General features: G+C 49.4%; 1 protein-coding gene across 2 annotated transcripts; it reads left to right on the forward strand.

Annotated features, from left to right (window-relative positions):
• The first annotated feature begins 673 nt into the window (after positions 1-673).
• Positions 674-22,655, forward strand: LOC108159744 (protein unzipped). Of its 2 annotated transcripts, XM_017293282.2 has the most exons (6): positions 674-864; positions 1,305-1,370; positions 9,749-9,794; positions 19,841-20,629; positions 20,696-21,045; positions 21,107-22,655. In XM_017293282.2, the coding sequence occupies exons 4-6, from the start codon at positions 19,876-19,878 to the stop codon at positions 21,518-21,520; spliced, it is 1,518 nt and encodes a 505-aa protein (XP_017148771.1). In that variant the 5' UTR covers positions 674-864; positions 1,305-1,370; positions 9,749-9,794; positions 19,841-19,875; the 3' UTR covers positions 21,521-22,655. The 2 variants fall into 2 exon arrangements, with proteins under 2 accessions (XP_017148771.1, XP_017148772.1); XM_017293283.2 differs by lacking the exon at positions 9,749-9,794.
• Positions 22,656-25,019: the final 2,364 nt, after the last annotated feature.

Here is a 25,019-nt window from a genome sequence, read left to right on the forward strand (position 1 = left end):
TGCACGCTTGTTGCGAGCGGGAGAGAGAATCGTAAAAGAGAACTGAAAAAAGTACGAATCTAGAAAGGAAAGGTACAAGGAGAGAGAAAAACAACCACGCTGCCCTGGACAGAGGATTTTACAAAGTTGCTTAGTTAGTACAAAAGTAGCAAAAGTCTGGAGCAGTAATCTAGTTTCTCACTTTTATAGCTGTATGAGTATCAACGATAAATATATAGATCACAAACCGTTCCCTCTGACAAAAAATCGCATTACAGCAATACGAGTTTAAACACACATAGGGTATATAAGCGTCCATCAACACTCGCACATTGCAACCGGTTTGCTGGTCGAATTACCGGCTCTCTTCTGCTCATCTCTTGCGACGAAAAAATGAGTCGGCAGAGCGTAATTTTGAATAGACTATTAACGGGAGGTATGGACAACAAGCAAAAAGAGCCAATGCAAATTGCAAGTTTGATGGGATCCTTACCTCGGCGAACGCTCTCAATAAACCTTGATTTTGTCTTCAAGGTATATTTTGCAAAACGGTTGATTTTGCCTTGCGTGCGTTGCATTTTCTGTGCCGTTTTCTCTGCTGTCCATACCTTTTTTCTTCCGGCATTTCGAGGCGCGCGATTTGAAAGAAGGGCCGCTGACCAAAATAAAGATAAGAATTACCGGCCGATTTCAAACACATTTTATTTTTTGAATCGAGTGGTTGCTGCGCGCGTCGCGGATAAACGAATTTCGAGAGCTACAAAATTCGCTAAAAGCCTTTGCGTTATATTATCCCTAAACGGTAAAAGTTGTGCGTGCGCGTTTTCATTTGATTTTCAAAGTTATCAATAAAAAAAACAAACCAATTGAGACCCGTGTTATTCAGTAAGTTCGCATCAGAAGTGATATTGAACAGAAAGTGGACAGGATAATTCGGGTGTTCAAAATCGTTGCGGCGTATTATTCCACTTGGTATTGTTTGCATGGTGACTTTTGCTAAAATTTGCCAAACAAAAAAACCGAGTTGTAGCTTGACTAAAGTGCTGCTGTGATAGTGGCCGTGGATGCGCGCAGCATCCTTGACGATGACGTCATTCGCTGACCAGTTTTGAGCCGAGCGTGTGTGTGTGTGTGTGTGGTGCGTGCGTGCATGTGTATGCGTTAAATTAGAACGTTGACGAACCAAGGCCATGAATCGGGTGCTGTAGTACCGTTCTTCCCGTATTTTCTGTGAATATTTCTTGGCAATACAATCGGGCATTTTGTTTGTAGAATTTCCTTTTTTTTTTTAATTGTTGCCGCTAATTATGGTTTTTCGATTCTAGGACTTCGCAAACGAAAGCAACGGGTAAATCGAGAACTAACGGTGTACACAGAAAAGTTTGTTTCGGGTAAGTACCGATTTTTGAACTGGGTCAAACATCAACAAGGTGGCTGTTTCTCCCATTACGAGTGCCTGTGCCTGATATTTCTATATTCCTATTGTTCATGGCCTCATTTTTATGCAAGGGGAGCCTGCTATTATCTGCTCCAAATGCCATGTAATACATATGTATTGTTTGTATGTAAAGGTCTTAACTGGCGTGTTACGGGCGCGGGGGGCTGTGATAATGAATTTTTAATGTGTGCTAAGAACCGCAGGCCAGCCAGGCTGGAGCTGGAGCTGGAGCTGGAGCTGGCTCTGGCGCCAGTAAAAAAGTTAAAACTCACATAAATTAAACTTCCAACATCTTCAAAGGAGCCAGGCGTCGGGATAGTACAAGTAGTATTCAGAGTTTGCGAAGTTTTGCTCCCCCCTCCGCTCGCTCCCTTCACTTACTGCAGAGGCAGCCCCAAAATGTTGTGGGTTTTTATTTGGGGAGGCTGTAAATAATGAAAGGGCAGACAAGCAGCAGACTGAACATCAGCGACAACAACAACAACAACACGAAGCTTTGCTTCCTGCAGGCGAGTCCTGTGCGGTGCCCCCCAAAGGGATACGGGGCAACATAATCAAAGGCTTTTATTGCGCCATCGAATAACCAGGGAACTGTTGCCTCGAGTGGAATCGTTGTTATTGGGCCAGGAGGAGGCCGGAAACCCGGGACGGACAATTTTCCTGCTCCTGGTGTCTCGTGACAGGGCACGTTCGACCTAATAAGCGTGTGGAGGGGGTTCCGAGGGTTGCCCTGCATGGCCTGGCATTTATGACTCCGGCTCTGACTCCGTCTCCGTCGCCGACCCCAGCACCAACTCGAGCTCCACAGAGTCGTAAGTGCTTCCGTGTGCCTATCCTCAGGCTGGGGGGAATCGATTTTCGATGATAATCGAGTTGAATGCACTGAAAATTTGGTTACGTTTCTGCCACCTTTGCGGGGATGAAAGTGGGAACGGACCATTTGTTGTACGGATATTTGAGTTGAAGGAGAATGCAGGCTGATATTTGATAAGCAGCTACGTTCGTTGTTCCTTTGTTCCTTGGCTCCTGCCTGGGGAGTCTGGGGCGCCAGGGGAGCCAGCCGGCGCACCAGCGCCAGAACTTGTTTTATTTCTTTGATTTACCTAGCGATTGCTCTTTGCCTCTCTCTTTCTGTAGCTACCTTCATTCCTTTTCGCTTGGGCCTTTTCTCCTAACGTTTTTGGTTCTTTTTTTTTGTTTTAAAGAAAGGTTTTTGAAGGGGATTCTCATTGTTCTTGGTCAAAAGTCAAGTGCTGCGGTCTGCTCCCTGTAGATCAACCTGGAGGTGAGGCAGTCTTTCCTCTCGGAAAGAATTAAATTTTCTTTCTCCCACCTCATTACCGCAATCACCTCAATGACACAAGTACAAAAGGCAAGTGGGAACTAACAGAACATCTGGCATAAATTTATTAACCATTTTATTTCCTCTGAACTCGGAATTGCATTGCGAACAATGTACAGTAGTGTCTTTGGTCTGCATGGAATTCCATCACCCTTATGATATTATGTGCACAATTCATTGGTATTTCTTGCATTTGACAGGGAGGATACATACATACATATATGTATGTTTTCCATTTACATCCTCACGTAAGAGCCACACGGGTGGCATTAGAATGGCGCCAAGTCGCTGTTGGCTCGACTGTCGCCTTGTGCTCGTTAGCCCCGCCAGAAGTTGGCGAAGCGGGTGGGGCAGGAACCTATTTGTGGCACGCCAACAGCTGAGCCAGAGGCAAAGGACAATCGCACGAAAACAAACAAATGCTCAAGGAGCAGGAAGCCAGGGACAGGACGGAGGCGGAGGCGGAGGCGGAGTTGTCTGCACAGGAAAGGGGACCATTCACGAAGGCAGAGCTTGAGGAAAGGAAACATATGAACAAAAGTTCCGCAGTTAATTCGTTTTGATGTCGCTGCTCAGACAAGGTCTGGCCCGAATCCTTCTGAAGGCCGCAGGACTCAGGAGCAGGCCTTATGGGATGCCCGATGAGTCATCCTCGGGCACGCATAACATCTATTCCGTTGTCAGTTCTTTATGGTTCCAGAAAGGAGTCCGTCCACCCGGGGGAACATCGTAAACTTCCCATTGCCCGCCGTTCGTTGATTATGAAATTTTATTCGCTGCTCAATTAACTCTTGTCGAGCACGCGATGGCCCACATAGCCGCATGGCCAGAGATGTATGCAAACAGTCCGATGTCGCTCGGTGGGGTCTCAGATTGCGGTAGGTTGACTTTCCGCCTGGCCTCTAAATGGCGCCGATTGGCGTCCTTTTAGCTGTGAATGTGCTGCCACGCCCACTCCGACACTGGGTCTGCCTCCCTTTTCCCCCAGTCGTAATGTGCAGTCCTGCTGTTCCTTGTTCGCTGGGAAGAGAAGACCTTCAAGCGGGTGGAAGGCACTGCCGAAAATAAAAATCGATGCGGGGCTCCAGTTTGACGGACACATCAGGCATGAGGGGTCGTGAACTCCGTTGTCAAAGGTCAATTCGGTTGGCGTCGTTGGGTAGGGGTTGGGTAGGGGTAGGGTTGAGAAATAATGAAATATTTCACTGGACTCTCTAAGATACACTTATGTAGGTCCTTCTCTCCTTGACTTCTCATGAAGTGCCTCTTCGCCTGCACCCCCGCCACTCTCTCGCACCATAACGTATGCATACCAATTCCTCTTCATCCCCTTCCCTCTCTTGTCGGAATAAATTAAGTTTAATTGAAATTTTTGCACAAACATAAACTCTCTTCGACCGCCGATGGCCGCCGCTGAGCAGTGAGCAGTGAGCCAGCGGCTGGCTTGTGATGTCATCAAATCGAAGATGTGTGTTGTATCAGTGTGCAGTGTGTCGCTGTGTCGGTGTGTCGCTGTGTCGCTGTGTCGGTGTGTCAGTGTATCGGGTGTGTAAGGGACCTTGAGAGCCCCTACGATCGTGACTCACACATTGACTGCTGTGCGCTGTGGCTCACACCAGTGTGCAAAGTGGGCCTGACTTTGCCTCCTTTTATGGCGCTGCTCTTGAGCTGTGGCATCTTGATTGGATTAGATTGATGGATATTGAAGGATGATTGCTCGGGGATGCAATACAAGTAGACGAATTCTGTAATTGCTTTGTAGACTTTACTTTAGCTTACTCCCCTTTTTGTCACACAACGAAAGTGGCTTTGGCTTTCAAGCCCCCTGTTCATCAGAACGATAACGGATAATTAGGGTTAATTTCTGGATTCCCAACACTGCCATGGAGGTGTGACCCACCGCGGTGTCAGGGCTAGAGCGAGCGGCAGACAAACAGCACGTGATTCCAACGGAATAAGTGAATTCCGTGAATGAATCACGTTTGCTGGGATTTGTGCTTCTCTCGTCCTCACAATCCTGCGCCTGCAGTGCATTGGAATGGGTCGAGCGTGTTCTCCTCCGACGAGGATGACGATGACGCGTCGAGACAAGTACGCAAAAAAAGGAAGAACGGAAAATACGGAGAGATGGGGGATGGGCAATGGGAGAGTAGATGCCTGCAAGCCAACTAACGGCAGCTGCTTCTCCTGGTGGCATTGTCCTCTGTCGCTGTCCTTGCGGAGGGAAAGAGATAGAGCGAGAGAGAGGCAGAGCGAGGAGAGGGGTGGTTTGGTTCAGCTCTGTGCAGTGTCTGGCCTCGCTTACAGCATTTACACGTCCTTCGTCCGTTCCTAGCTTTTTGCCACTCGCATAAATGTTGGCTTCTATTTTTCGGTCTGCAAGGGACGCAGCATCGCACATCCCGCAGACAGGGGGTTGGCGCTGGCGCTGGCTCTGGCTCTGGCTCTGCCATTCGGTTATTTCGTTATTTATTTTCTATTTCGTTCTCTATTGCGCCTCTGTCCTTTGCTTCTACTGCTGCTCTGCTGCTTCTCTACTGCTCTGCTTCTCCGCTGCTTTGCTGCTCCGCTGCTCTGCTGCTTTGCTGCCTCTCTGCTGCTCTGCTGCCTCTCTGCTGCTCTGCTGCCTCTCTGCTGCCTCTTCGCTGCTCTGCCGCCTCTCTGCTGCTCTGCTGCCTTGCTGCCCTGCCGCCTCTCTGCTGCTCTGCTGCCTTGCTGCTCTGCCGCCTCTCTGCTGCTCTGCTGCTTCTCTGCTGCTCTGCCGCCTCTCTGCCGCTTCTTTGCTGCTCTGCTGCCTCTCTGCCACTTCTCTGCTGCTCTGCTGCCTCTCTGCCGCTTCTCTGCTGCTCTGCCGCCTCTCTGCCGCTTCTCTGCTGCTCTGCCGCCTATCTACTGCGCTGCTGCCTCTCTGCCGCTTCTCTGCTGCTCTGCCGCCTCTCTGCCGCCTCTCTGCTGCTCTGCTGCCTCTCTGCTGCTCTGTTGTGTTCTCCCGTTCGTCGCTGTTTTGTTTTGTGCTGGCGGCTCGAAACGATTCTGCTGCCACAGTGTCGGTCAAAATATTGGGAGCGAGCGTTCGAATAGCAGCAAAGGGAGAGGATTGTTATCGTGATATTATCCTTTGGCTCCACGGAAATTTCATCTGCATTTCCGGCGCTGGGAAATTGGCTTATTGCTTTCCTGTTTCTGCGGCAAGTGCCACAAATGGAATGGATTATTATTCCGTCTGGCTGCCGCGCGCCGTCGTGACAGTTTCGAATCCCAACCCATCCCCCCACCCCCCCTGGCAACCACAACCGCAATAAAGCACCGCAGGCGCCATTTGCCATGAAATTTGGAAACCGCACGCTTCCCCCACCCCCACCCGTTGTCCCTTCTGGATCCTTATCGAGATCCTTGATATTGGTGTCGGCGCACCGGTACTCCCGCCGAGCGGCGCCCGCAACCAATTATTTCACGTTTCTGTAAACAAACAAAAACAAAAACAAACAAAGGAGGGAAGGAGGGAAGGAGGGCAGGAGCAGCGGACGGGCCCATAAAATAAAAATTAATTTCCACACACTTTTCGAAATTGTTATTTGCCGAGAAATTCTCCGCTCTCCGCTCTCCGCTCTCTCTCTCTCTCTGCCTGCTTGTGTCCTGCGGCGCTGGTAACCGAGAAACCGAGAGAAACCACCCCGCAAATAAATGTCCCGTTTCCAATGCATCCCATATCCATCCCCTTGTGCCTTTTGTGGATGTGTAACTCCTGGAATTGCCCTCAATTGTTGCTGGACTTATTGGCTGCGCTTCGGGGGCGGCTAAGCACCCCCCCCCCCCACCCACCCACCCACCCAACGCTACAATTGCCGCCAGCGTGGACTCTGATCCCGGGTAGCTTGGGTCGCATGGTTTGCATTCTGGCCATTAACATACTCGACACTCTCACACTTCCTCCCCCGGGAGGGGGGGGGGGGGGGGGGGTTAGGAGTCCTTTGCTGAAGTGCTTTGCGTGCCTTTGAAAATGTTGTTGCAGCAGGAGTTTGTTTTGCCACCGAGCGTGGGCGGGGGGAGAGGATAATCTCGAAGCGATTACTGTGCGCTGATCAGAGAATCCCCCGAGTTTCCTTTTTAAACTCCGATGAACAGCTTAAGAACCCGCAGCTGCGTGGAAACCCTTTGGCTCCACTCCTGACGTCGCATTCAACTCTGGGCCCTGACAGTGGCCATGACCATTATTTCCAGCATCGGCAGGGAAACGGTTTTACTTTCCTTCGGGGCTCCACACTGCCAGCAAGGCGGGGGAGCAAAAAGTTTACGCTAAATTTCAAAAATACAAAGGAGCAGAGCACAGCAAAAGGCCCCCAGTCCCCCCTCCCCAGTCCTCCCCAGTCCCGCCTCCATTCAATGTGTGTGCGCAGCTGTTGCCCGTTGAAGCTCAGACTTAATCTCCACCTGGCGCAGTCGCGTCTTAACTCACCCACAATCCGGGAACAACAACAACTAAGGAGCCCCGAGGCTGAGGAGAATTCGATATGCCCAGCCCTTGCCACTCCCCCATGCCCCATGCCTCATGCCTCATGCCCCTTTCATCTTTCCCATCTCCCAGTCAGCGCTGAATTGCATTTTCGCAGAACGACCGCAGACGGTTGCAGTTGGGAATTTATGAAACCACAGCCGTGCTCCACGAGGTGCTCCACGAGGTGCTCCACGACTCCACGATTGGAGTTCCGTCAGCTGCTGATAAGAGCTGCCCACACGCCCTCCCTCCGCTCCACTCCTGATCGCACACGAAAACAATCTTCAAAGCAGAAGCAAAAGCAGAAGCAGAGCTAAAAGCCCCTTACAGGGTATCACCGAAAGCACTTGGCTTTGACGACAGTCCAGGCACAATGGAAAATCAATAGACACCGGACTCTGCTCTACGCAGTTTGAATGGGGAGTCCCCCCCCCCCCCCCCCCCCCCCCCAGGGCCTCCCCTCCCCTCCCCGCCCATCCCTTCGCTTGTTTGTGTTGGCGCCATGTCATGTCGGAAAATGTCTCATGTTTGCGCTCCTGTCCTGCCACTTGACATTGTCCCTAGTGTCCCTGTCCCCGCCTGTGTCCCCGCCAGTGTCCCCGGCAGTGTCCCCGGCAATGCCCCCGCCAGTGTCCCTCGGACTTGCTGTTGCTGCAAATTAAATATATGTACAGGTCACATAACTCCCTCGAAATTGCTAGGCAACGGAGGAGCCGTCCATGGCGTCGTCGGGCTGGCGGGGTACCAATTTTCCATGCGGTTGGCTACCAATTGTTGCTCTACGGAGGGGACTCCGACCCCCTCTAAGTGGCCTGGCCCGCGTCCAGGGCTGGCCCGCGTCCGTGTCCGATGCCGTAGCGGCCAAGTCCCGGCTCCGGCCTAATGGACTGGGTCACTGCAATTGAGTGCTATTGCTTCATGGGGACAGTGCGGGAGGACTGATTGAATTGCTGGTAAGCAGAAACCACAATTCTGATGGAATTGCCTGCCGAAAGGAGATGCAATCAAATCTTATCTTGCCCTGTGGCATTCTGCATGCCTCAGCAGAATGTTGTCACATGTCCAGTGCCCAGTCCAGGCCACTCCCTCGCATGGTTAGATATCAAGTGCTGTGTGCCACATTCGCAGGCGTCTGTGGCAGCCACCGGACACTGGACTACGACTGGGATTGGGTTGCGGTGCGGGGCACACACACAGCCGTGCACACGAATGAATGCCAGCTCCAATTAAAATGCCGTTTATCCGAGTTTCCACTGGCAAACAGTGCAGGCCAAAAGTATGCGGCGCCAAACAATCATCTGCATCTGCACGTGGGCGTATCCGGCAGCATCTGTAATTAGAGACAGGCCCAAAGCCAATTAACGGCCTCTTGGGGCTGGCTTCCATCATTTCCCCATCGATAGGGGCCGCTTTAGGGTGCGTCACTTATGGCTCGGCTCGGCGGCCTGTCCTGTCCTGTCCTGTCGATCAGATGCCACCGCTGACCTCAAAAACTATGAACTTTTTCACACCTTAAACGGCTATGGCCTGGGCGGGGCCGGCGGCTCTCATGGCATTCCATCGTTTACCTGCAAAATGATGGCATTTTATGGCCTGGCCATTAAAATATCCATGGTTTCATAATTAATTAGCAAACACATTTGATGTCCCTGCAGTTTTATGGCCAAAGTCATTCATTTGTGGTTATGGAATGGACGGGGCAGGGGAGGGGATGGGGCAGGGGATGGACTACGCAAATTAGTTGCGTTCTGACCCCTCGCTCTTGGCCACGGCTGGGCCTCTGCTTCTGGCTCTCTTCCCGTCCAAGCCAGAAGCATGCATCGTGCCACTCGAGCACACAATTGCACTGCCACTGCCCCCGTCCCCGTCCCGGCCCCTTCCTCTTCCTTTCTCTGGCGTAAGCCTTAATTTCGTCTTGGCGGCTTCTTTGTTGCAGCTGATTTTACGGAATGCCCCACGTGCACCGAACATTACGCTTGTTGACTCTAAGCAGCAAGCGGCAAGCGGCAAACTGGTTTCATTTTACCTCTTGGCAGCATGTCCCAGGCCCAGGCCCAAGACCAAGTGCCACATGTGCTGCCACACAGACGGACAGACCGACAGACGGACAGACGCTGCAATTAGTCTGGCTCAAGTCGTGGCTAACGGTAAAGCGTATTACCACGGCCACTGCTTCCACTGCCGCCATAAGACAAGACTTCATAACCATCCGTTTGTTGTGTTTGTTGTGTTTGTTGTGGCCTAATCTGTAATCGCATCAGGCTCGTGAGATTTGGCGTCGATAATGTCGGCTCAAGTGATAGATTACCATGTGCAGAGCTCTTGGCTGTAAGCTCTAAGCTCTGGCCTGGTATTACCCCTGGCCTCCTCCTCATCTTTAATGGGGTTTCAGTGTTTGGCCTGTTAGATAAGCCCACCGATTTCCCATCGGTTTCCCCATCGGTTTCCCATCGGTTTTCCGTGTAAATAATATGCTTTTCTTGTCCACTTGCAGATTAGTTGAATTGGCTTTCGGAATCGCCACAACCGACGATCGACTGGTAAGCGAAGAAACTTGTTTGCCCGACAAGATAAGCAGATCAATCAAGAAATATCAGGGGCTGTACTGTACTCCTTTTCCAGTGGCGTTCCGTAATCACCTGCTCATTCGCACCATTTATGAGTATTCGCCATTTCGGGGTATCCCATTGCGGCTCCTTATCGGGAGTAGTTGAGATCTGGGATTGATGGACTCCTGCTTGCGTCACGCTTGCTGTGTGTCAATTAGACACGACGACAGCGACAACAGCGACGACAACAACGGGATGAGGATGAGTATGGGCCTCTAAAACGACTTCATTACCATCAATCTTAATTGAAAAATCATCGAGGCTGCTTATAAATTCAGTGAGAAGAGGCACAGCCGCCTGCCCAGTTCCCGCGATGATTGGCGATCCTCCGCTGAGGCCGTGCGGCCTGAGTTATGGGACAGCCTCCGTGGCAAACAAGTCGCCTGGCAGATGGAGACATGCCCATAAAGTAGCTGCGTTCCCAGCGCATGCATCTCTATCTGCCACTGGTATATCTGTATCTGTATATCTGTATCTTCATCTGCTTTTGCATTTGCATTTGCATCTGCGTCTTGTTTGTCCGCCTGCTCGGGTCGGGTGCTGAGCAAATTGTGGGCAATCATTGTCAATTTACAATGCATATGGAAAACGGAGGTTTCTCTACTCGTCGGCTGGAAGAAAGTGCATAGACAGTGGCAGTGGAGTGGCCATAGCCACACTCCACTGTACCACTCCGCCGCTTGGCTCCTCTCCCCACAGTTCCCCACAAGGCGCGCCTTGAACTACAAGCAGCGGCTCTGTCTCTGTCTCTGTCTCTGGATTTGGCTTTGGCTTTGGGGAAGGCGGAGGGGGAGGGGCCACTGTGTTCTCTGTTGTTGGGGAACACTTATCCGAGCTGGGAGATCAGTTTGTGCGGCTCTGGGGGTCGTGGGGGTTCGTTTGCTTTTATTTACCTTGTCTGCGATTTGGCGAGCCCCCCCCCCCCCCCCCCCCCCCCCCCCCCCCCCCCTCCATCTCCACTCTCTCTCTCTCTCTCGCCCTTTCCCATGCTTCGCTTATTTGTTTTTCGTTTTTATTTTATTTTATTTGCATTTTGTCGTGTACGAAATTTGTATGTTTTGTGCGTCTGCCTTTGGCGCTGTTTATTTATTCGTGCATTTGTTGTGAGCGCAGCTTTTATTGCTTTCGTTTATTGCAATTTGTTTTGCTGCTTGTTTCGTGCGAAAATAATTCAAATTGGTCAAACAAACTGCCAGGGGGAGGCGTCTCCTGGGGCTCCGACAGCCGGTGTCTGCGATTAATTTCCATGTGGCGACACTCGCCAGTTATCCAAATGAACGGCTCAACTGCTGAATAGATACATTTTTTTTGGGGGGAGAAAGAATCAATATTCCATCTAGAAGCCACTGGCCAGAGGCGGAGTCAGTCAGTCGGGGCGGGGGGTACTGGGGCTCTGACCCACTCAAAGACAATCAAAGTGCACGGATGCTCCTCCCCCACCCACCGCGGCGGTGCCTGGAACGACGCTTATCGCGTTTAACGCACCATATCACCGCTCAGAGGGCTCCCAAGAACCCCCCACAGAATGGAGAGCTGAACAGAAGCACTCCCCCGCCGGAGCAGCAGTTACAGGCCATTAGGTGCTCTGCTCTACCCGGCATCCATGGGATGCGTGTCATCAGCCATGGCCTATGCCGATGCCGATGCCAAACGCGGAGCATTTCGTTTAATGTCAAGTGTCTGACATACATTCTTTGTCGCCTGTCCCCTGTCCCCTGTCCCCTGTCCCCCTGTCCACATACGCGTACTTGTAGTCGTATCTGGAAGATCATCGCCGATTACGGCAGAGCTGGCTTAATTAGAAATGCAGCGACTGCTGTTCTCCGGTGCCCAGACTCAATTATATAATTACTCTGGCTGGCATTCCGTAATTGCAAGCGGTGGGCAGTGGGGCGTGGCTGGAAGGAATGCCAGAACAGAACAGCAGCCACCTGCCGCCGCCCATTAATATCCGTTCATTGCTCGGCATGACGCTGCCACTTCAATTGTTTCCATATCTGTGCTAATCGTGCCCCACTTTGGCTGCACGGACGGCCATTGTTGCAAATGGTGGTTGCATGCAAAAGTCTGATAATTGCACGACTCCGTTTGGGGGCACAGTTCTCCTCAATGGAGAGTGAGTTCTCCATTCATTTCGTAATCGGGTAAGTGGGGAAGGTCTTGGGGAAGTTTCTTGGAAGATTCTTCGAAGAGCAGAAGGACTGGCAGCCTGACTCATTGGCGTGTTCTGCGGACCCAAATGACTGTTTTGGAATTTGCGTGGCACACAGAAACATTTTAATAGCATCTGACCTCATTTGACGGATATGCTCCATAAACCCCCGACCACAGAGGCCACAGAGGCAGTGGCAGTGGCAGAGGCAGAGACACGCTTTAAACTAGCGGCAAACGCGAATTAAATTGCTAGAAATTGAAAGTGACACTGAGAGCAGAAATTCTGGCCTGCAGCGGCCATAGATGGATTCTTCTATTAGAACAAATTGCACGGCCCCTTCCCGCCTTGCCGCCTTCACTCATTCCCGAATCTCCCATTCGGTGACCAGTGGAGCGTACAAATTGAACATTTAAAGGGCTTAAGTAGGAAATTGAGAAACCCAAGAGGAAAACAAAGTCCCCCCCAAAAGAGGAAACAAACGACACTTGTCTTGGGTCTTCGCCAGCTCGAAACTGAAAACTCGAGACTTAAGTAAACCTAAATAATGTGTAAACAAAAGTGTCGTCGTCGTTATGGGGCGGGCCTGAGGCCCAATGCAAATTGTCTGTTAATTACTGCAAGGGTCGAGGGGCGAAGGGGGGTTGCTTATTGGGACCAAAAGGATCCAATGACGAATGTGAGTAGTGGAGCCCCCATGGAATGTTGTGCATTCCATATGGAACTGAGAACTCGAGAGTGATATGTTTTGCTGTTGGACTGTCAGCTCAGCCTTGGGTCTGAATTGGACAACAATGGAACGCCTTGAAACCATTTTGTATGGGATATGTTTGCCCACAAACGGAACTTGTGTCCATCGAGCAGACATCATCGTGTCGGCGGGGCGTATGAGCGATGTCCGACGAATATTGATGGCCTGTCAAGAGTCATCGTTGAGAGCTCAGCAAACACTTGTGGGCACGGAGGCACGGAGGCTGGACAGACAAAGAATCTACGTAATGAGTGCAGCACGCGATGTGGCAGTCGGGCAGGTCTGGCTCCCACTGGAGCGCATCGTCCAAGTGCATTCTGGATACCCCCCCCGAGCGAGTGCGTAACTTGATGCCTCTTCGGCACGAAGGCTGTCAATGAGGTGCTAATGGAATAGCCCTGGCATTGAGGCGTCTCCATGCTGCACGCTCCACGCTCCACTCTTGGCCGCAGCGTACAGTTATGCCACAACCGCAGCTACGATCGCAGTTGTTGCTTCCTCGCCACCAGTGGAGGGCTCTTCTTTGGGCGTAATCCGAGAAAGCGTAAACCATCGAGGGAGCCCCCAAGACGTGGCTTGTGGCTTCCGAACAAGCGTGTACCCCAGATGTGGCAACTCTCTGGCCAGACCCCCAGAGAAGGCCCAGTGCTGGATCCACATCACGTTCCGTTGATATGTGCCGTATCAAAGCCCATTTAAATAATTAAATATCTGAATTGCAAAATAAACGGCAGCTCGTTAATAGATGAACAAAACAAAAAGCGCCGGCATCCCACAAGGTTTCTCAGCCAGAGACAGCCGCTGGCGTGACGTCTGCCAGTGTTACCAACAGTTTCGAATAAAAATAGAGCCCCCCCCCCCCCCCCCCCCACTCACGCAAGAACAGCGCACAACAATGTGTCAGATACAGAGTCAGCGACAGACACAGATACAGATACAGATACATTGTGTGCCGTAATTATACTCTTGCGTCTCCGTTTCCAAGCCCCAAAATGATTTGCGATGTGTGTACTGCTCGCTTGTACAATATTTCTATGAACTTCTAATGCTGACAGATGCGATTTTGATGCCCGATGCCGGCTTACGGCTTAAGGCATGCAAATGAGCGAGAAAGCGACTCAAAAAGTATCCGAGTATCGGAGCAACAGTGTCTGGAATGACGACATCTTGTCGTCTTGTTATAAATCTGGAAATTCGATTAACCCTGGCTGCCAGCCAGTGTGGATTGGAGGAGTCACCTTGATGCTCGCACTCTCGGATATCGTTCTCAAGTCTGTGATACAAAAAAGCCACGGCTTTGTGGCGTATTTATTGCCCAAGCTTGTTCAATTGAAACATCGGCCATGTGGCATTAGAACTGTAGAGAACTCTGCAGAGCATCGGCCTGTGAAGGGCATTCGAGTCTCCCCACAGATTCGAGTCTCGCCTGCTTCGCTTCGACTCTTCTGTGTATCCCCTGAGCGAAAACCAGTTCAAGTTTAGTTGTTGTTTGTGGCTCTCTTGTTTTGGCGGTAACAATTTTGGGGGATTAGCACGTGGCTGCCTTCTAGAACGCCCCGCAGGACCGGTTTTGTTTCTGTTTCTGTTTCTGTTTCTGCCTCCGATGATGACGTAGCCCTCGGTGCTCTTGGAGCACATGTGGCCTGCTCTCAAACGGCCCATGACCAATTGGGAGGAGGGGGAGGGGGGGAAACTGCGCAATCCCCGAGTGGGGTCAATGTGTTCGAGGGTCGAAGGGGTGACTGTAGGGAAAATCTCTTATTAAATTATTGAATTCAATTAGTTGCTGTTCAAGAGCTTTGAGTGCTTTTCCATCTAGTGACGGTCGTCGCGTCTTTTCGTGCATAATTAAAAAGCAATTATAATGAAATATTGTCAGATGTTGCAAGTGCAGGGGGTTCAACAGCACTTGGGGCAACTCTCTCCCAACATGGCCTTGAGCAGATTGTTTCACTCGAGTGGCAGCTGAGATGCTGCCCCGACAGCCATGTGGAACAATCTTTAAAGTAAAATTTGGGGGATCAGAGCAAGGCTTTACTTCTTTGCAGTCTCTCACGTTTCAAATGGCACGTCTGTAAATTGGATTTTCGTTGACATTTGCAATATGACATCCGTGTAATCACGGAGAACTCTTCAAGTCTTCAAGTCTTCAAGTCTTGTACAGCACAAAACACAATCCACTCAATCCACTCTTAAACCCTCCCATTTAGAGCTTCACACTTCACTCGAGATTATATTTACAAAGCCTCAAAGCCGGTCGTAGCGTCATCGACAAGTGCATGATAGCAGGGTGCATGGTGCATGGTGCATGGTGCATGGTGGATGGTGGATGGTGGGCTTCCGTTTCCCATTGTGTGCGTGCCCTTGGCTAGTGGCGTTTCCCTTTCTGTTTGGGACACGTTCTGCTGTCAAATTCAATGAATTCTTAGCCCCCAAATCGAACAAAGGGCAACCGGAATACCCAATTTCGTCCATTGGCAATACTTCAACGAATCTTCGGCTGTTTAAATACCTTTTAAATGAATATAAATAACGAAATGCACGGAATGCATTGAATGTATTTTTTATAAAGTTTTTTCCACGCCTAATTGCCTTGGGAAGCGGCGGAACGGAACCGGAGGCCGAATTGAAATTGATGACAAATTTATTGGGCATTACGAATTTATTAATTAGCAGCTCATTTGTTTGTCTAATTTCGATTTAATTAAACGTTGCCCAAATGCTCGTGGTTTTCCTGCCGTTTGACTGGCTGGAAGGGAAATTTACGAGTTGAGTCTGCGATTAGCATAAAACTATGAAAAAAACTTGATATCAATTAAAAAAACTAATTGAAAACTGGGTTGGCTTCGAAGCGAAGGAGATCCAGGGAACCAGTTTTGAAATCGCACCGAAACCTGGCTTAAAATTCGATTTCAGTTTCAGTTTAAGAAAGTAACGAGTAGCCGAGTACCGAGTAACCGAGTGACGAGTAACCGAGTAACGAGTAACTGAGTAACGAGTAACCGAGTAACGGAGTAACTGAGTAACCGAGTAATGAGTAACCGAGTAACCAAATAACCGAGTAACGAGTAACCAAATAACCGAGTAACGAGTAAGCCAGTAATCGAATAACGCGGATATTCTCAGTCGTGGATTATTCACGCTGGTCGGCAGCTTTCCAGGTGGCGTTAATTAATGGAATGCCGCCAACGAGACATTTAGAACACCTTCCCCGCTCGTTCATTTAATGACTTTAGCGCCCTGCCGCCGTTCCCCCCGGCGATCGATTGATCCATTAAATTAATTGAGTGCAGGGGAAATGCTTGGGTGTTCGGGTGACAGTGGGGCAGTGGGGGACTCTCCATTGTCACGTGCCCCCCTCGTGCAGTCTGCAACAATATTTAATGGGGTTGAACAGCCGACGTGTCAGTAGCCAGTAAACCTGTGCGGGGCGCCTCCAGACGCTCTAATTGATGCCACATGCAAATGGGCAGCCACCAGTCTGCAGTCGTCAGTGGGGGGGGGCAGGGGAGTGCGAAAGGGGCATACGAAATCTGTTGTCACAGCTGTCCAAACACCTCCCCGGATGGCCTGAAGTGGGCGTGAGGTCAGTTACCAAAAAAAGAGTGCGACAAGTGGGAGACAGGTAGGAGAAGTGTGCAAACAGCAGATGATGTGTACACATACAACATTCGATCTATCGAGATGCTGGCTCTTAATTCTTCCCAAAGACGGACCGAAACCTCGGCCAAAGTATCCGCCGGAACACGTGTTCTAAGCGGCTGCTTATCCCCAGCTACCTTTGCGCTGGAGGCACTCTAATTAAGTTAACAACTGTTCCTGCACCAGCCACAGCACCAGCATAGTAATGCATAGTAATTTCCCTTGGATTTTGTAGTTTTTCTTTGGTTTTTTTCCGACCGGCCGCAGTGCTTGGGCCGTGCTTGGCTGCTTAACCGCTTTGCTTGGCTGGGTTCCGTTTAGCTCCGATGAGCTGCCACACCGAGTGGCCAGAGGAGGGGAGGGGAGAGCAGACTGCACTTGCAATCGATGGCGTGGGAAGGAGCGTCCCCTGTTGGCAGCGTTGTTTGCTAAATTAATAATCTGGTAAGCGATGCCATCGGAAGATGTAATTGCAATTGAGACCCAGCTTCAAGCTCCAGCTGAACGGTTGAGATCAGCTTGCCACCTGCCCACATTAGTATTGAAAGGCGTAACTATCACTGGTTATGGCTGGTCATTCGCTCAATGATTGAGGAAATGACGACAGGCCTCTGGCCCAGTGGCACGCAATCCAAACCAACAATTAAGTCGCCTGGAAAATTGAAAAACACCAGACACAGCCGATGGGAAATGCCAAGACAAAGACTGCGGACATACTCGGGCATATTTCCACAGGCCCAGGCATGCAATTTGCGAATAGTTTTCGAACTGGAGCGAACCGGAGAGAGAGCGCTGATCAGTTGTATAAGATGACTGTTGTGATATGCAACTATCCTCGACTCGACATGGGTAATTGCTTAATCGATGTGAAACGGAGTGATTGTCGGCTGGTAAGTGGTGCGGTAAGCAGTTACCCAATCAATGGCTTAGCGGAGGAATCCGCTTGACCACAGCGGCTCTGGGGTCAATTCAATTCCACTGATTGGTGGTCCATCCTCTCCTGTTCTCTGCTCCAAGACGATGCAATTGATTTTGACCCATGAACCCAACGCAATTACTCTCCTATTCGGTAGAGTAACGGACTGGAGCCCCCTGATTTACTGCCTGGAATCCAAGGGAAATCGAAACTTTTACTTCTTCTTTTCAATGGAAAATGGAAAATAGTAATTGAATTTCACAGCCCCCGGCTCCAACCCTCAGCCAACTCCCAGAACTCCCCCGGCAGGGCCATCAATTACTCGAAAAATCTGAGAACGAGTTGGGCTTTTATTTCAGTTATTTTTGGCTAAAATCCCAAGCCCCGGGCCCATTCGGATTTGGATTTTGGGCAAGCATCACGTACACAGACATTCCCGGGGAAAACTTTGCAGCCATTGAGCGTTTTAATGGGTTTCTAATTAATTTTTGTTTACAATAAAACGCCTTCGGGCAGGGCATGGCAATCGTCAGTGCAGTGAACTCTGGCACCAGCTTGGAAGTGAGAAATCAAGTGCTGAAACCCACCGGACGCCGGATCATTGTAATGTCAAAGTCATAAAGCCATAAAGCCATAAAGCACGAAGCCAAATTGGTTTGATTGAAGAGCGGGTCGGGCCCTCATAATGAGAATGAGAATGAGTACGAGAATGCTTTGGATACGATGGCGATGGCGACGACAGCAGCGATAATTCATAACGAACTAGCAGCTGAAACAATTGTGTGTGCAGACAAAAACTAAAACCCCGAAAACAGCAAAACACACAGTTGCAGGGCATTTGATTTAATAAAAGGCCACGTGAACTTTCACCATCTCCGGCTACGGCGCTGGCTATGGCTATGGCTCCGTCTCTGGCACTGGCACTGGCTCTCAGCTCCACCCTGAAGCGCGATTTCCGCACTGCAACTGCAACTGCAGTGCTGCTCAATTGAATTAGGGCGTGGCGGAGAAGCGCGGAGAAGCGCGGAGAATGAAGCACGGACCGCGGAGGGTGCGAGGATGCCTGGGCAAAACTGAAATAAATTATTTTCTCCGCTGGGTTCGCTTAATTTGCCGGGTCGGGTCTTCGCGTTGGCTATTTTTAGCATATTTATTGCATGCGCAAAAAACAGGCCAACAATGCGGTCGCCAGAGGTCAATCTTCCGCGAGTTTGGAGCTGCTTTTATGACAGCTGCTTCCGGCGATGGGCTGCCTCGAGCATTCTTCGGCAAGTGCCTCAAGTTGCAGGTTTGCACTGCCCCTACAGGGGAGTGCTTCGAAAGTGCAAACATCTAAATGGAAATAGAATGGAATACCACTCGTAATATAAGCCTTTATAATACACAAAGTGTGTGCTGTATTGTGAATGCTTCATCGTCCATCACTCACAGAGCCAGTCGTCGGTCCTTCCTGCCGCTGGCTTGCTGGCTCATGCATTATTTAAATTTCGACTCGTGTCACTTGAACTCTTGACACTCGAAAGTTGCTTGGCATCCCTGTGCCGTGCCGTGCCGTGACTTTGGCCCTGGCAACACTATCACAATAGCGCATCATTTGTCAGGGCAAACAAATGATGTTGCACGTAACCTTATCATCTCACATCCGTTGCAGACAGACCGGCAGACAGACAGACCGTTGGCCACTGCTTCGGGGCGTGGGTGGTGCAGGTGGCGGTGGAGTAGCAGCGTGTACCAGACACCTAGGGTCAAACGGTTGAGGTTACGCCACGAGTAGACAAGGAAATATGTACAAGGCGGAGACAAGCTGTAGTCCCTGTGTGTGTCCTTGTCCTGGACACAATGGCTGCTAATGAATAAACATGGCGTCCATTCACTTCCGCTGCAGTCTCCTTCGCTCCTTCACTCCTTCTCGCAGCCATGGAGTAATAAAGTTACGTATACGCCATGTGTCAGCATGAAAGTTGAGCAAACCAGCGACAAATTCATTGGGAATACTCTCCATGGGGACAACGAGCAGACGTACTGCATGTCCTGTCCAGTCTCCTCTCCTCTCTTCCCCTCCGCTGCGCTCCGCTCCCCTGGCTGTTGCGGCGACACTGTTGCCTCTAATGACTGGGAACGGGGGGAGGTAGGGGCGAGCGACTATACACATGAAGCGAATAAGTTGTTAAGCGCAGACACGCCACGCCCACTTGCCCCAAAAAACAACAGATTGTTTATCCCCCTTTAAGCTTTTAATGGGACGCCCTCGGCAAATGTTTGCCCTTTCGGGAGGTTGTGGTGTGAAGGAGACCCCAGAGGCGACCATGTGAACTTCCGCCACGTCTGGAGTGCCAGAGAGCGCTGGACAATGTGCTGGGACTGGGACTGGGACTGGGGCTGGCCCACTCGAGAGTCACTAAGCCAAATTTTGGGTAGAGAGTTTTGTCAGTTAATTTCCGGAGTTGTTTTTCAGACGATGGCATGGATAAAAGATACGTGAATAATGTCTTGGTGTTCTTTTGTTTCATTTTCAGATCGCTTTCCCACCTTACTGGGGCCTAAAATTGGAATGACGAAAGTCAGGGTCCACCAGCACCGAAGTCCAATCAGCAGAATGGCGGCCAGCAGTAGCTTAATCACGTTTGCTTGCCTCCTGGCCCTGGGCCACATTATGGCGCCCACCGAGGCCAATGTGCACCCAGTGCTGACGCACAAGAACGCCTCCTCCCTGCTGGGCCAGCTGGTCACCTCGAGCACCCTGGTCTGGGAGAGCTACGATCCGAAGGATGCCTCGCAGCTGTCGTTCGCAGTGGAGGGCGGAAAGTACATCACGGAGGACGAGCATTATCCGATCTATGTTTGCCGGGTGACCATCGACGGGGTGCACACCTCCGGCCACACCGAGAAGATCCTGCAGCGCCACACGTGCGTGGCGGCCCACTACAAGCACGGAAAGTACGACAACTTTGACGTCCTGATGAACAAGGGGCACCTGGGCAAGGTCGGCTGGAAGCACTGGCGCAAGTTCGATGCTGGCGTCCCAGTGGGCGCTATTCGCATTGGAGACGACTCGTTCATTGGCCGCCATCGGGCCACGCATCAGCCGAACTCGGAGGGCATCGCAACCCACGGGGGCGCAGACTTCAACCTGGGTCGCCTCGATCCCCTGGGTCTGGGCAAAATCATGGTCATCGAGAACGATCGCGAGAAGTACTACGACGATGGCGAAGTGCTGATCGAGACGGAGCCGTTCCGCTATGAGCTGCGGGACATCAAATTGGACCGCATACGCACCGACCTGCGACAGAACCTAACCGAGCTGGGTGAGTAGACCATTGGTTTCCATTCGGGATGTGGCCTGTGACCTAACCTTCCTCTTCCAACGGCAGCCACTGGCAAACTGGAGAATCTGGGCGACAAGTACAGCACCGTGGAGACCGTGATGACCTACAGCTTCGACTATATTCAGTACTGGGGATCCCATGACGGTGTGGCGCGCGGATTGCCCACAAAAATATTCGAAAAGGATATCATTATCCCAGCGGAAATCAACTGGGCCCTGAAGACCAGCGAGAAACGGTTCGAGAACAAGGCGGTGCAGACCAAACTGTGGCCGGGAACAGCCATCAATGTGACGCTGCGTGGCACCTATGTGACCCTGGAGGCGCCATACACTGCCAAACTGTTTGCCTTCTACTACGGCAGCGACGAGAGTGTTTCCCGGAAGATAAACGCCGATGCAAGTTATCAGGGCCTACAGCGGAGTTCTAGTCAAGGTCTAATCAATGCGTTTATTACAGGTTCGCAAGAGCTACTTGAAGGAAGTGAAGCTGGAGTTCAGCCCCGTCTACTGGATTGAAAACGGCACGCTTGTGCCCACAACGACAACAACAACGACTACCTCCACCTCGACCACAACACATGCGACCACCACCAGCACCAGCACCAACGAGCCGACACCCATAAACGAGCCTCCACTGGTACATGTGAAGCACATGGGGGAGAAGCACTCTGGTCCCGATAGCCTGGAGAAAACACTGCACGACTCGCCAGGCAGCAACGAGGTGAACTCGCACGAGGCGCCCGAGAATATGTCCTCGAATCCCGGCAAGGATGTGGCGCTGGCCGGCTTCGGAGTGAACGCAGCGGGATCGATAGCAACAGCAGGATCTGCTTGCATGACGCTACTCCTAACACTGTTCTTGAGTCTGTAGATGGAATTGTAATCTGGACTTAGTGTAGCGTTTAATTGTTGTTGTTGTACCTGTTGTACCCGTCTTTGAGAGCAAATGGAGAAGAGAAAGAATGAGAATTGAGGAAATTACAAGAAGACAGCTAGACAGAGAGAGAAGGAGAAGAGAAGTAGGGCATATAGGAAATACTCGTAGGAATCGGGCAGATTATCTGGCGGATGTGGAAATGGAAAGCAAAAGTTGATATTTTTTATACTTGTCCCAAGGCTTCTTCTTCTACAAAATACCCCTGAAAAAGGTAATCAAATCCAAATCCAAATTGCAATTAAAACTAATGAAAAGAAACGAGAAAACGAGAAACCAGAAACAAGAAACAAGAAACAAGAAACAAAACATTCCTAAACCAAATCCCTCACAAAAGGAAATGAATCAAAAGTTTAGATATTAATACGTACTGTACTACTTTTACTCGTATGAAGAATATTTGAAACGTTTTTGAGTTGCTTTGCAAAACAGAATGTTTAATGAAAATTCGAATGGCTTCTCATTTATTTAGTTTGCTAAGCGGTAATGTAATCGATAATCGAGTAGGAAAAGTAATGACTAATGAAATGACAATTGAATAAGCGATGATATTATTTTTTTTTGATGCGTTCAATAACGACACGACGATGTATGATGTATGTATATGTCTAAAAATTAACGCCTATGTAAAACATAAGTATATATGTATCTACCGTAAGCGTAAGTGAAACACTCCAAATATGTAAATTAGAAACTATTTCTTTGAATCTTTCAATTTAAGTATGTTTTGCTCGCTGAACAGCCTTTTTTTTTAAGTTAATTCGGATCCATTTAACCCGATATACACACGATGATATACTTCTAATGAGATCGGATTCCCTTATTTCAAATTAAAATCAAATAAAAAGCTTGTACATTTTAATCGAATGAAAATGCAGCAGAATTGGTATTCTGATATTTTGCTATGATTTCTTCAAAACATGTTACTTTAATTAGCATCCACTTTGGAAATATCGATGCACGAATCGTTTGCACAAAAAGTTAAACAAGATCTGACAGATTGACTTGAATAGGGGTAGCTCTTTTGTATACCATTCGAAATAAAGCAACGAAACCTCTCCTTGCAACGGAAGCGAAAAAACCAATTTTTTTAAGATAAGAAACTATATTTTACTATTGCTTTTCTACGACCAATTTAATGAACATTTACAATCAAACAAACACCTCAGTCTTCGGCTCTAAAGATACTATTCGAATAGATTCCGATTACTCCTATGATATATGCAAGGCACATACCCATTAGCCTCGCCCTAACTGCCCAATTACAGGCACTTGGAGCAACACCTGTGCCCATCTGTTTATTGCCACTGCACCATTTACGGAACGACTTTGACAGTTAGACACTTGTGAGCCATTTGTGGCGGCGAGTGGCAGTCGCGCATTGCATAAGGCTCGAAAAATGCCACAGAAGCTGCCAGGTTCGGGCAACTGAAGATCAGACCGTTCTCAGGCTTGTTTAAACAGCTAATTATCAGCCCGTTGGCCATGACTTTGTGCTTTAATTCGATTTCTGCTTGTACCCCTTGTCAATTTATATTTAAATAACTAATTAGCATAGTCGAAAGCCATGCAGTCTGCTGTTGTCGCGATTATCATGCAAAGCACGTTGAGTGGAGCGGCGGCGATAGTGAAATATTGTACCAGCTACCCAGCTACCACGATATATTTTATTACACATCAATTCATTCGTTCGTTCGTTCGTACGTTCTGCTCTGTTGGCGACAGTATCATCGCTCCACACCAGCCACAAAGCCCCCAAAAGCGGGTTTCGCAAAAACCTAAACAATAAGTGGCTCGCTTTTGCATTGGAAGCCCATGATACGAGTATTCTTGTTATGTGTGCGATATTTTTAAAGCGTGACCACATGACGACCGCTGGGCCGGCGAACGGGTTCCAGCTTGGATGCCAGGGCAATTGAACTTCTGTTGATCTGTTGTTATTCTTGCCTTCGTTTGGGGGCGTCAAAGCAAATCAAAAACGCCTCTGCTGTATTCTAAACATAGTTTTTGTTTGCCATTCACGATGTTCAGGTTCAAGTTCTCGGTGATTAATCTGCTTAAAAGAGATAATTTGGTCAAATCTATTGGCTGGGGGCTCAACATTTGTATGGCAGCAATTATTAATTGATTCAAAGCCACGCAAAGCATTTCGTTATTGTACAGACAAACTGAAACGAAACCTTTTACCAGGTTTATCGGCTTGTCGCTGCAGCGTAAATAATGCATGTATGTACATATTCAGTTTGTGCCGATGCGGGGAGGGGGCTAAGTCTGCTAACACGCGCCTCTCAGTTCATCCTGTGGCTCTGGTCTGCTGACCAAATTTTATGCATGGCTTGCCTGAAACAAAAGCCGCCCGTGACCGCAGGCTCCAACCCTTTTTCGCTGCTAGCGTGGTCTGAGTTTCAGTCGGCTGTATCGGCCTGCAATCTGCCCTCTCCCCCCGCCGCGTCTGTTGCATTCAGGCGTGAACATAGCCCAACATAATGCCACTGACGCACGGACATATGTGCAAACCATGGGTGCACTTTGCGCAACGTTGAGGCCAGAGGCAACCAGAACTCTAGCGCTGTTTATGCGGCGGCGGTTACGTTTTACCTGTTTACGCTTCAGAATTTTTATTTCGTACTCGACAGTTGCATAAATACCACGCCTCCCGTGTTGCCCGTCCACGTGTAGGGGTGGGTGCCTGCCAGATATCGTTCCAGTTTCAGCTCCATGGATATTTACGTTAGAAGGATAGAAGGATAGGATAGCCACAGCTCTACTCCTGTTCTGTGCAGGAAGATTACGATCTGTGTGCGTATTTACATTTAATAATAGAAAGGTTACATGTCCTTTCTGGACATTATCGATGATATGTTCGGCAAGGAGTAGAGGAGAATATTAAATGTGATTGATGAATGTATTGCCAGCCCATTGATAAGCGATAATCAAACGGAAAATTAAGCCACAAGAACTCGACCCCTAATTAAGAGAAGAAAAGTCAAAGACCATAAATGTACTCAAATATTCATATACCCATTAATGCATGAAAGGATTCCTTTAGGAAGCTCCGATTGTATGTGTGGTTTTAAACATTCAAGAATAAAATATATTTCAAAAACGGAAAACCTGCATTGTCTTATCTTCCAGCCAATTTACAGCCGAAAAGTTTCGTCAAAGAACAGCGACAGAAATATGAGATGCCAAATGATAAGCAAAACGGATTATAATTGAAAGTTTCATCAAAGAACAGCGACTGAAATATGAGATGCCAAATGATAAAGCAAAGGGAATTATAATTGAAAAGTATTTGCCAGCTTCTGCGTCCAGTCCCTGTCCCATACGTTCCTTTGCGAGTCCCCGTCCAAACTTTATGTGTCATATATTTCAAAAACTTTGCAAGTTTATGATGCGCCCAAATGCTTACCAGTCTGGCCCTGTGTCCTCCCGA

The sequence above is a fragment of the Drosophila miranda genome, chromosome 3 (assembly GCF_003369915.1).
Source record: "Drosophila miranda strain MSH22 chromosome 3, D.miranda_PacBio2.1, whole genome shotgun sequence".
NCBI lineage: Eukaryota > Metazoa > Arthropoda > Insecta > Diptera > Drosophilidae > Drosophila > Drosophila miranda.

Coding starts and splice junctions, on each gene's coding strand:
- LOC108159744 (XM_017293282.2), top strand. CDS start 19,876: ATGACGAAAGTCAGGGTCCACCAGCACCGAAGTCCAATCAGCAGAATG. Junction 20,630..20,695: donor ACAGAACCTAACCGAGCTGG/GTGAGTAGACCA, acceptor TTCCAACGGCAG/CCACTGGCAAACTGGAGAAT. Junction 21,046..21,106: donor CCCGGAAGATAAACGCCGAT/GCAAGTTATCAG, acceptor CGTTTATTACAG/GTTCGCAAGAGCTACTTGAA.